This window comes from Azolla caroliniana, unplaced genomic scaffold (genome assembly GCF_043228905.1).
Source record: "Azolla caroliniana isolate FFs.n. ecotype wild unplaced genomic scaffold, voAzoCaro1.0.p SCAF_1047, whole genome shotgun sequence".
In the NCBI taxonomy this organism is placed as follows: domain Eukaryota; kingdom Viridiplantae; phylum Streptophyta; class Polypodiopsida; order Salviniales; family Salviniaceae; genus Azolla; species Azolla caroliniana.
Window position 1 is genome coordinate 1 of NW_028231482.1, and position 12,644 is coordinate 12,644.

Here is a 12,644-nt window from a genome sequence, read left to right on the forward strand (position 1 = left end):
AACCAAAATCTTTGAGGGAACGGCCACAGAGAATTGAGGGAGTGAGTATTGCTTCATTGACTTGGAGTGAGGGGTCTTTTTATTAGATTTCTGTGTACTTGATCTTTGTTAAAGAAAATGATGAGAAGTTCAAATCTAATTTATCCCAATTCGATAAAGATATGTTCGAATTTCTTAATCTATACGAGAAGCGTTTTTCAGAGTCGTTGCGTAGTGAATTGCCACTAGAACATCTTGAAGGGTATATTATTCATTGCATATCTGATAGGACTCCTTTGATATGGCACCATATAGGGTTACACAGCTTAACCAGAGTAGATAATAAGTAAGGGAAAGTATTTGTGAGAAATGGGATTGCTTCAACCAAGCTCATCAGGCTTTTGTTCTAAGGTGCGATTTGTGCAAAAGAAGGATAGTTCATGGAGTATCTATATAAACTACATAACATTAACTAAAATAACCATGAAGAAACTGTTTGTCCTATTCCAAGAATCAGCAGTATCTTGGTTAGAGTTCAAGATGCAGTAATTTTCAGCAATATTGATCTCAAGGAATATCATTAAGTCTTTGCATTTCCAAGGAATATCATAATGTACATAGGCATTTTGGATTGTGCTCCTATTAAGCCAGAAGATATTTTGCTGAAGTGGCATTACATTAGCATGCTTAACTAAGAAAGGAGTAGCATTTACCTGGGTTCTTAAGGAAAATGCAGCTTCTGAGCAAATGAAACATCAAGCTAATTGTCTGATTTATATAAGCCATTTTCGCCCAATATGATGCATGTGGTAACAATATAAGTGCAGTATTAATGCAAGACAGATATTTTATTGCCTATGCAAAAGCACTTTTGGCTGATATACATTCTCTTTCCACTTGGAAGCACTACTTGCTCATTGTCAAACTGATTGTCAGTCCTTCAGATACTTTCTCACTGAAATAAGTTCACCTTCAAAACATCTGTATGGGCATGTTTCATTCTCAAATTGTTTATGTTGAAGGCAAGAAAAATATATTGATTAATGTTTTATCTAGAAAACCACAAATTTCAGCAGCTACTATAGCGTACCATTATGAGCTAGATATCATGAGAGCTCAATATGCCATTTGTGAGACTTCAGCTCAGCCACTTTTTCACACTTGTCCACCTGAATATTGAATACCATCCCAGCTAGGTTCCTAAGATAGGTTCTTTCTACGACATAGACGTAACAGAGAGCAACCTTTCATTGATTAACTGGGATAGAATGGCCTCTGGAAACAAGAACTGGTTACATGACCATTCCTTTTCACAACAAACAATGGAGGAGTGTCTAGTTGTTTCATTATGACACAAGCCATAGCCATTTGGCCATTCGTTCTCCCACATCAAAAGAATTGAGGGAGTGACATGGTCAATCCTCTCCAAAATGAAAAACTTTTAGGGAATGGACACATGGCTAATATTCCATTGTCAGCTAGGAAGCAAGGAATGACCACATGACTTTTCCACATTAAAGGGCCGAGGTGCATCGAAAGTGCTCAAACAATAAAAACTGCACTCAAAGAATGAGCCGATGTGTAGTAGATGAAGAAATGATTGAAGAAGTCAAAAAATTCCAAGAGTAACCCATTCAGGAATTTCTAGATATATAAGAAATTTCCATGACCATCATGGAAAAGATCACAGCCATTGCATGAAAGTTTACAAGAACTAGTATTTGGTATTTTCTTTATATAATTCAGTTTGTAGGGGATGTTACCTAGATTTAAACTTATTTGTAACATTGGTCTAAATGCAATTTGATATGGATGTTAAGGAAGGATTTAATGTAATATTTTGTAAAATTACTGCCTTCTTTACTATATTCTAGAAGAAAAAATGTTACAATTGAATATACATACGATGTTCTCACTCTTGATGTAAACATGCTTTATTAAGATGTACAATGGTGCAGTAAAACTGTGTAAGATGTTTTGAGTCTCTAGCAATGACCATTCTGCAACATCTAATTTGCTAATATTGCCAAGCCATGCCCAAATGATACTGCCTTATTTTATCCTTTTTGTTGAATATGAAGGATGTGAGATTCGTTTCCTCATACATTACAACTTACAAGCTACATTGGGGGAGTTCTTACACTTGGCAGCAATCCTAGTGTCATCAGTTATAGTTATGAATCTCATGCAATTGATGTTGCTTCATATGTATGCACGCATATAATGTTAACACCTATAGATAAAGTCACATAGAAGTTGCACATTGTAGTCATCGGAGGTAATGGAATGTGTCCTACACCATGTATTTTGTTCCACCACCAACATTTACAATGCGCTACACAGCTCTTTGTGCTCTCTTCATACTTGTAGGTGCTAAAATATTTACATGGTGGTCATTGGGTGCAGAGGTGCGGAGAGGGCATGGCATCACGGCTCAGAAATTCCGTCTTAGCTGTAGGTCTCCTTGGTTTTGCTGCTGCAGGGGTTGCATTCCCCTTCTACTGGGTGTAAGTATTTCTCCATTCATTTAGGACATTCTCTTTACTTCTATATATCTATGACTAATATGCAGGTTTCATCGGGTGTTAAAATTACAACAGAGGTGGAAAACACAAGAAACCTGTGGTTGATACTACAAAAGCTTTGCCACCTCAAGCAGCTATGAGAGGACCCTATGTCAACACAGGCTCTCGAGATATTGGCCCAGATCCTCAACCCCACTCAATACGGAAGCCGTAGTTGTAATTCCCTATGTTGCTGCTGCTAAACCACAAGTAATTTTGCTATGTTAGAAGGATATCTAGATCCATCGAGATATAACATATCCAGGGAGTATTTCTTTCCACAATGTCCAGGGAGTTACAGTGATTTGGTATGCCCTGCCTTCTGTGATTGATACTTTCATACATCAGCATGCTGGAGTACACCTTACCTCTACTATGATTTGCACCATATGATGGGGTATCACTTTGAGAATAATGTAATATGCTGACATTTGATGTGAATAGAAATCTCACCCTTCATGTTCACATTGGTTCCTTCAATGATTGTTTGTGGTTTCACAAGTTATACTCATAATGCTTGTAAAACAATAACAATGAAATATCATGACTTAAATTTTGAAAGTTTGGGAAAAAGTCCTGGATGTTATTTCCCAGAGAAGCATGGTGTTAGCACATCCTTGCGATTGGCTCATCAAGTATTGATACGAATAATTTCTCGACTGTTTTGGTTCCCAGGTATTATTGGCATTTCATATTTCAAGGACCACAATTACTTACTATAGTTGATGGTCTCCGTATTTCCATAGATGGGGGGATTGGGTTCCTTTTGTTTGTGTCATGCTTTCCATGAAGGCTGATGCTTTTATGATTCCTCTATTGTCATGTGACTCATATCCCTTGATAATTGCTCAAGAATGATTGAAACATGCAACATATCCTTTGAGTATTGCTTGATGATAATTGAAACTGATTCCTCTATTGTCATGTGACTCATATCCCTTGACAATTGCTCAAGAATGATCGAAACATGCAACATATCCTTTGAGCATTGCTTGATGACAATTGAAACTGGACACATTTCCCTGTAGCATTGACTGACGACGAGTAAAAAAACTCAGACGCCTTGAACAATGCCTGAGAATTCATATTTATGTTTGTATGCCATTAATTTCACTTAGTTATAGACATTTGAGGAAATCTTTCTTGATTGAGCTGTAGTTTACAAAGAACTCTCATTTACACAACATTTACTACCATGTTTTGGTTGGTGTATGGTAATGATGTGAATCAGCAATACAAGTTTATGCATCTCAGTTGAAAGAGATCTCATGTGGTATTATGCACATGCTTACGTTTCATTTTCATGACCAATTTGTTCATGCTATGCAAACCCTTGGTGCATTTCATAATTGCCAAAATTTGCAACCTAATTACTACAAATTTTAGTTGTACCTCTTCTAATTCATGTGTTAATTCTAAATTTCAGTTGTTTATAAATGTTTTCATTACAAAAATTATGGATTTTGAGAATCTATTTACATAGCTTATGTCTTTCTTTTAATTGTTATAGGTTTCAAAAATCCAACATTTTTTTGAAACTTACATATGTTGACCATTGCAACTTCGGAAGAAACTTCTACCAAAGCACTCTATAAATTCCATGCAGAAACTCCAAATTTTCTATAAGCTGTGGCATTTGTGAACAAACATTTGAGGATTTGGTCCACAAGAACATTGAATTTGGATCCAAAAGCTTTGGTACAATCCATGATTGTGATTCTATTCTTTGTGAAATAACAACACCCCTAGCAAGTTATGGTGGACTTGGCACAATAAATCATGTTGAGTGCCTCTCACTTTGTGGTATTGTAATTTGGCTGGACTTTTGATTGTATCTTCATAATGTAGTACTATTGTGTAATTCCAAACACCTTATGAGGTTAACATCTCTCATTGTGGATTGAGTAAATTTGCCTCGGTATAAACAAAAACAAATACAACATTCGGTCGAGTTCCCATCTAATTCAACACTTTACATTCTCATCATAATTCTTAAGCAAATTTTGTATATTTTTCAAAAATTTGGTTGAAACATTGGCATTGAAGAAGAGGGAAAAGTTAGGATATGATGGGATTAATGCTTAATAAAGTTAATATGGAGTATATGAGGAATTTAGGTTTATATTTTCTAGAAAGGGATATCAACTATGTTATGTGGGCAATTCCTCTCACACATACACATAACACACATCTCTTCCGCTACACAAGAATCATACCCGATTGTTTACAATACTTTTCAATAATCACAATTTACGTCAACATCACGTCGAATGCACGTAACACATAATGATGAGTTCTTTCCAAGGATAATGGATATCACAACTTCTAATGGTCAAGTTAGCTCTTATCATTTTCCACATGTTTTGGAGTTTAATATACAACTTATGAATCAATTTACTCAGACTTGAGTGAAGCCCACATCAAGGTTCAATTCATCTTTTCTTCATCGTGAGTTTTTTCATAGATCTATGATGCAACTACTAGTTGAATTCTCAAACCATATCTAAATTGATGGTAGAGATGCATAGGAGATGTTAGCAATGTGCAAGAAGTGTCTTGATAGAAGTAATGCATTGCTAGCTTATTCGCCAAGGGACAATGTATTACCGAAATTTCAAATTGTGTTACCCTCCTAGTTTCCTTATTTTCAAATGCGAAATTATTAGCATGCACGTGTGTATGAAATGAAGCAAGAAATGGGTGGTAAAATTTGTGAAAACACATTACTTTTTCCATGCCCTCCATTAATCATACTCTCGATATAATGTGGCAAGAATAGAGAGGAATGGAATTATGCATGTGGAACATTGTTGCAACAAAATGCAAGGAATATTGTACACAACTATTAATTCAGATCGGAATTGAATAACTATGCAAAATATTACTTGGATTTTAGATATTGCTTCTAATGCCTTTATGCTAGGAGTGAGAAATCTTGTATAGCAAGAGATTACAAAGAGTTTTAACACATATTTTACAAAGGGTGAGGTAGATCAATATAATCACATTTCTTAGACAATAAAAGTTCTAGTTGGGATGGATTGGCAAATGAGTTCTTTAAGATGTATGTGCTTGAGTTTTTATTATTTACAAATGTAACAGAATGCATTTCACCAATGTTACCATGGTCAAGAAGGGGAAGCAAAAGGTTAACCTCAATGTAATTGATGTCATGGAGAAAGAGCAAACAAATGGGCCATGGTTGACACATTTCGAATATTTTCACAAATTTTTGTGCAGTTGATAATAGATGGAACATTCCATCCAATTCACTTGGTCAATAAATATAGTTGTTATAGGCTTGTCAAACTTTGTACAAACCATTGATAGTTTTAGTGACATGTACCTAAACCTATAGTCACACACATTCCAACTTTATTTGTCTTCACCCATAGATTTATTTTCTCATTCCTTCAATCAAATTATGATGAAAAACATACTGACTCATATGCGAATATTATTTAAGTACCCAAGGAAAAAACATTATAGACTTACCTACACTGTTTGACAAAGGATCACGATGCTTGAAACTATGTATGTGTTCCTACTCACATTAGGGCTAACTTCCAAATCACATTCAAATGGGATACAAATCACCAACCCTTTCAAATTGGATGTATAGATACAAAGGGTTGGTTAGCTTGCCATGAAGGGAAACTCTTTGTCCACATGTACGTTTTTGGGGAACTAGGTAACAAGAGAGAAATGCTCAGAAGAACCTCACCATGCTTATCGACTTTTGACATATATGCTTAGTGCCCCTCTTACTTAACTAATAGAGTATTAGTCATATGTGATGCTTGACAACTATCTTAATGATATTTATAAAGATTTTACACTTGTAAAGTATAAGATTTGAGATAAAAAGGAAATACAAGATTTGCAATTTTTCTCTATGGGATGCATAAGAATATTTTCCACTTACTTTCTTTGAGCCCATAAGGGCTTTATTTGGTTGCTTGCTAGCTGTTATATGTTCTCGACTCTCAAGCATATCATGCAAGAAAGTGGAAGAAAAAAGAGTATGATGTATTTGCTAAATAACGTGAATAAGAAAGTACAATATCTTTTTTGGTCAGTAATTGAAATGTAATCAAATCTATAATGTCAAAAAAGATAATCAATTCTCACTATCCACACGTTGAAACATATGTACTTTGTGTTTCATATTTGAACGTAGAATTACATGTGCCCTAGCAGAAGATGATATTGTATGGCATCAATCATTGTACGGCATACAGATTAAGTCTTGTTTGACTATATGAGTCAATAGATGAGTAAAGCCTAGAGGAAAAAGGCAATGCTTGTTGTATGTAGATGCTAGAATGAAGTGGTGATTTCTACTTTGAAAATGAGTGATACAACATGGAATATGCATACGCGGGTAACATGTTAGAATGTGATTATTACAAAGTTTTAAGATGTGTAAAGAATTTGAAGAACATGAAGCACACGTGAGAAATAGCTAGAGAGTAGTTGCAACTTGCTACCTTTTGAACAACATATTGAATTTTGTGTAAAGGGCGGAGTTGCAATGCACAAATGAGAGAATCATGTGAGGATTATAGAATGCTATAGTTGCCCGGTGTACTGTGCATGCAACATGCACGCGCGGAAAAAGAATATAATTTGTAAGGTACGAAAATGGAGAAACTTGTTGGATGGAATTGTTGACTAAAAAGCATTACTAGTACATATAGCGCTTGAAGTTTTTTGTTTAAAAGTTGAATGGAGTGCATGTGCGCACACACATGTGTTCATATGTATATACTCTTTGTGTCCGTGCAATTGTTCAGAGGGATTTTGGAACAAAACGATCAAAGTTATAAAACATTCAATTGTTTTTCTTTTAATGTCAATCTTGTCATTTTCATCGAATCCTCGAGGAAACCATAACTTTGGACTTTCTATCAATCTAAGACTTCATAATATATTGCCTGTTTTTTGTCTGCCCTACATGTTAGAGACATGGCCCATGTGGTTAACTTCTTTTCCATAGTTTATGTAGAGTAATCTATTTATATTTATCAATGGTTTTATCCTATCGGCCGGACACATTGTCCATGTGCTTTTGCCCAATTTGTTAGACACATTGTTGTTTTCCACTCCAATAACAATAAAGTAATAAATTGACATCTCCATTATTAGAAGAGATATAAGATGAAATTATTATGAGTCAATTTGAATGATTATATATCAATACAAATGTTACCTTATGTATGTGGGTGAAGTGTTTTTTTATAAGAGGCGGAATTGTTGGCAATGTCTATCCATTATATTCTTCTTTTTTTCCCAAAAAACAAAACTCGTTCAATTAGTATTAAAAAATTTTAATTGTGAATGTTATATACAACTCCTAGAAGAGACTCGAGGCCCACTGACTCAAGAGAGGGAGAGGACAACCATTGTTGGATGAAGGCTAATCGTTGTCTTTCGGCTACATTGGATCCGCTATGATGCCATCGTATTGGCTCTTTAGCATGGCTATAACTTCACTCCATATCTATTAGAATAATGTCACCTAGGGCACGGGTTGATTGGAGAAGACCCACTTATAATATTGTTTTTGGAGAGTCCATATTGTTATTGGGTTGACCAATTCTAGTACGACTTGATCTTTGGCATTGATGGGAGTTGAGTAAACATGGTTGGTGGTGGAAAGCGAGACCTCTTGTGCATTTATCACCATCGTCATTCCCTCTTCCTGATGTTTGTATGTGTCAATTGGGGCCTGCCATGATAACCAACATACATTCCCCTACTTGAATGTGCCTTACACCTAGCATAATTGCAATAGTCGACCAACCCCCCTGCCATATTCAATGAGTCTCTTGGTAGTCCCATAGATTGTGTCGGATTGATTCTATTTCATTGGGACATGCTACACAATTAGGAGAGCAAAGGATCCCACAATGCCACACTCCAACCGGCAGTGATCTATGTATTAATAGGCATTGAAACGTGGTAATTCGCCTAGTTTATTACAGTTGTTTCCATAATTGTTGTTAAAACTTGGCAATAGTTGTAAGGGGGACATGATATGTGTGTCATATCTTTGTAACATCTTGTTCCCTATCTATTTGAGCAGCTAGGACGTGGCAATCCAATTTGGTTGTGAATTGGAAGAAGGGGATGGCTTCCTTGTCCCGCATAAGGATCGACCCATGTCCCAATTGACCTTACTTAGCCAAGTGTTTTCATGAACAAATATATTCTAGTAAAAGAAAATATATCATTTGATATAATTTCTATGTTGCTCCAAAATTCTGAAAGTTACATGTATTGAACCGTCTAAATCGACATCCGTAATTGTTTTAATTACGACGATGATTTCCATGCGGCATTATGTTTTGCTACATTTCATCTCTCATGTGTATGTATGAACCATGTCCTTTAGAACTATTGGTGTCCTAAAGTGGATGATTCATGTGTGTGACCTAGTAGAGTGGGTGATTCATGTGTGTGATCTAGTAAAGTGGATGATTCATGTGTGTGATCTAAGAGAGAGGTTTCATGCATCGAGTCAAGTATTGCATGTAATCCCACTAGGTTAACATGCATATAAACATCTCACGGTAGGCGGATGTTAGCTATTGACTAGAAACAAAATCTATATTATACATACTGTTGAGCCAAAAGGCGCATACGATTGATTCTCGATGTTTTATGCACACAACAAAAAGCCTCATGTCCAATAGGAACCATATTATTTGATACATGAGCGAAAACGCGCATACGATTGATTCTCGATGTTTTATGCACACAACAAAAAGCCAACACGCTTCATGAAAACTATTTTGCACCTAAGGGTTTGTCTGATAATGTCATATACCCATTGGGTTTTAAATGACAAGCACTAAGGGTATTATCCACAAAAATTCGTCATCCAATAGGAACCATAACTGATACATGAGCGAAAACGCGCGTACGATTGATTCTCGATGTTTTACGCACACAACAAAAAGCCTCATCATCCAATAGCAACCATATATATCTGATACATGAGCGAAAACGCTTGAACGGTTGGAGGGTCGATAAGAAGAAAAACGATTGGTAGGATATTGAGCGCGGGGGAATGTGTGTGGGCATGCACCCCGCCCGCCCGCTCGTGAGGTCCTGCCAGAAACTAGGGAAAAAAACCGATGGAGTTTCAAGGGGGGGGGGGGGCACGTCAGCAACCCAACTTGCTGATGTGGAAGCCGACGTGGCAGGGGTTTGCCAGCTGAGCAGGAGCAGCTGATTCCAGCTGGACCGTCATTTATTCTGTTTAAAAAAAAAAAGCCAGTGCCTGCCTGCCCGTTTCGAGGCGGTCTGTGACGAAACGGCCCCCCGCCCCTTATAAAGAAACGGCTTCATTCCTTCACTGTGTCTGCGTCTGCGACTCTGCTCTGATCTGTTCTGTTCTGTTCTGTTCTGTCGATCGAGTTAACCATGCCATCCACTCCCTGCAGAAGAAGCCCCACCATCGCCTCCCTCACCTTCCTCCTTCTCCATCTCTTCTTCTTCTTCTCTTCCTTCTCCGCCCGCAGAGTCCCCCGCCTCCTGTTCCTGGTCCCCACTCCTCAGACCATCCTCACATACCACAATGGCCCCCTCCTCACCTCCCCTCACCCGATCAACCTCTACTTCATCTGGTATGGCTCCTTCTCTCCTGTTCAGAAATCCATCCTCTCCGACTTCGCCTCCTCATTCTCTGATCCTTCCGCTAATGGGAGCGCGCCTTCCGTGGCGTCGTGGTGGTCCATGGCCTCCGCTTACACCGACGGATCGAACGCCAGCGTCTCCTCCAGGGTCGTGCTAGCGCCGCAGTCTGCGTCGGTGGCTTCGGCTTCAGGTTCGAGTTCGGCTTCGGCGGCTTCGGCTTCGAGTTCGGCTTCGGAGCCGGTGCTGAAGAAGGCGGACATAGAGGCGGTGGTGATGGAGAGGTTGAAGAAGGGGGAGCTCCCGCTGGACGAGAGCGGCTTGTATTTCGTCCTCACCAGTGAGGAGGTGAAGGTGGAGGAGTTCTGCATGAGCTCCTGCGGCTTCCACGACTCGGCGGCGGTGGAAGGTGGGGGGCCCAGCCAACGCCAGAGGGTGGCGTACGGGTGGGTGGGGAACCCGGGGAGGCAATGTCCGGGCTACTGCGCCTGGCCATTCGCGAAGGCGGAGTATGGGCCGCAAGGCCAGGAGGCGCTGGTGCCGCCCAACGGGGACGTGGGGGTGGAGGGAATGGTCATAAATATGGCCACCGTGCTGGGCGGCGCCGCCACCAACCCATTCCAAAACGGCGGCTACTACCAGGGTGACGCTAGGGCCCCGCTGGAGGCGGTGTCCGCCTGCGCCGGCATCTTTGGCGACGGCGCCTACCCGGGGAACCCCGGTAGCCTCCTCAATGACCCCCCCGGACATAGCGGCGCCGCCTATAACGTCGCCGGCGCCAACGGCCGCCGCTTCCTTCTGCCCGCCATGTGGAGCCCCGCGTCCAAGCGCTGCACGCCGGTTAAGCCCCCGTCGCCTCGATGACAGACGGACGGACGGACGGCCCCGCCGTGTGAACGCGCCCTTACGTTCTGGACCCCCATTCGCAAAGCAACTCGTTCTCGTGGGTGGTCGGAAGGAGGCCCCTCCTGGCCACCCGCCCCGCCACTTTGTGTGAAACCGCCCCGCCCGTTCCCGCCGCGCCGTGTGAAAACGCCCAGCTTTCCGCCACGTCGTGTGAAACCGGTCATCTCGACGTGGAAACCGCCCATCCTCTAGCCACGTCGTGTGAAACCACACTGCCCATAATGTATAACCAAACCAATCATTACAACGTTCATCATCATCATCATCATCATCATTATTATTATTATTGCTATTATTATTATTATTATAAATGGATAAAGACCGACTTTGTTCTTCTTCCTTCGTTTTTTTTACTGCTGCGCTACTATTTATTATTCGTTCCTTATCCATTACAAAAAAGAAGAAGAAAAAACACAAATGCGTTTCCTGTTTTAGAAATGAAAGGGGCAAAATAAAATGCGTACCCTTTATATTTTTTGTCATGTCATTATGTTCATTCTTTTGGCCTGTTTTTTTTCCTCTTTCCTCTTCACGTACATTATTCTTGTACATCTTTTCTTACAAAACATAAATGCGATTCAAATTTAAAATGACAACGTTTTTTGTGATCCCCAATTCATTCATTCTTTACGTTGCTTGGTAAGCTTTTTAGGACGACGAGAGTCGCAACTTCAACTACATGCAATTTTACGTGACAATGTTTCGAATTTGGTTTGTCTCCTTATAATTCTGCTCAGAAATGTTCGCTTTTGGTTTGTCCGGTCATCTTGGAGTGCCCTCTCTTCGTCCCACCTCTCTTTTCTTGATTTAGATGGGGGATCTCAAGAGCTTAATTGGACGTTTTTTGGAAATCGGAGATTGACTATGATCTCAATAAATGATGCTTATCTCAAGTTGATTGATAAATGTAAGTGCATGGAAGAAAGGATTACAACGATGGGGTTTTCGTAAGTTCATTACCTGGTAGTTTCATGTGATGAAGGCAGGGTGGTGGTCTCGATTGATGTGACGGGCGAAGGTATTCATTTGGAGAGTTATGGTTGGAGATTTACCAATGGGGGGATACATTAAAAAAAAAGAAACCTTTCTAGAGGAACATGTTTCTTTTGTTTGGTGGAATTGGAACATAGTAGGATGGTTTGGAGGTGTATCAAATTATTGTGGATGTCTCAAACTGGAGTAACCTTATCTTCCTTAACTTGGAATTTTGCACATATGGAGAACAATGAATCGATGGCTCATTTCCAAATTATTTTTGAGTTCTAGAGGTATTGGGGACTATGGTTCAATTGGAATGTGCAGAATGCCTTCACTTTTAATTCGCAAGTTGGGGTGAGAAAAAATGTTGTAGAGTTAAAAGGATTTCTTTTGTAGCAATTGACAGTGCTAGAGAAGTCACGAAATATCAACCATGAAGAGAGAGAACTTTCCAAGGTCACATATCATCATATTCGTAAGGTCACAATGAAATTTGAATTGGTGTGTAGGGTGTCATTGAGTTTGTCGTCATAGTAGAGTAGTATTTAGATTCCTAGAAGGGTTCTATACTTTGTT

General features: G+C 39.4%; 1 protein-coding gene and 1 pseudogene across 1 annotated transcript; both read left to right on the forward strand.

Annotated features, from left to right (window-relative positions):
- Nucleotides 1-2,356: 2,356 nt before the first annotated feature.
- Nucleotides 2,357-3,008, forward strand: LOC147847424 (uncharacterized). Its single transcript, XM_087339212.1, has 2 exons — nucleotides 2,357-2,486; nucleotides 2,580-3,008. Exons 1-2 carry the CDS (start codon nucleotides 2,401-2,403, stop codon nucleotides 2,716-2,718), a joined length of 225 nt encoding a protein of 74 aa, XP_087195338.1. The 5' UTR covers nucleotides 2,357-2,400; the 3' UTR covers nucleotides 2,719-3,008.
- A 6,928-nt stretch (nucleotides 3,009-9,936) lies between these two features.
- Nucleotides 9,937-11,281, forward strand: LOC147847425 (protein EXORDIUM-like 2 pseudogene; annotated as a pseudogene).
- The last annotated feature ends 1,363 nt before the right edge of the window (nucleotides 11,282-12,644 follow it).

Coding starts and splice junctions, on each gene's coding strand:
- LOC147847424 (XM_087339212.1), top strand. CDS start 2,401: ATGGCATCACGGCTCAGAAATTCCGTCTTAGCTGTAGGTCTCCTTGGT. Junction 2,487..2,579: donor GCATTCCCCTTCTACTGGGT/GTAAGTATTTCT, acceptor AAATTACAACAG/AGGTGGAAAACACAAGAAAC.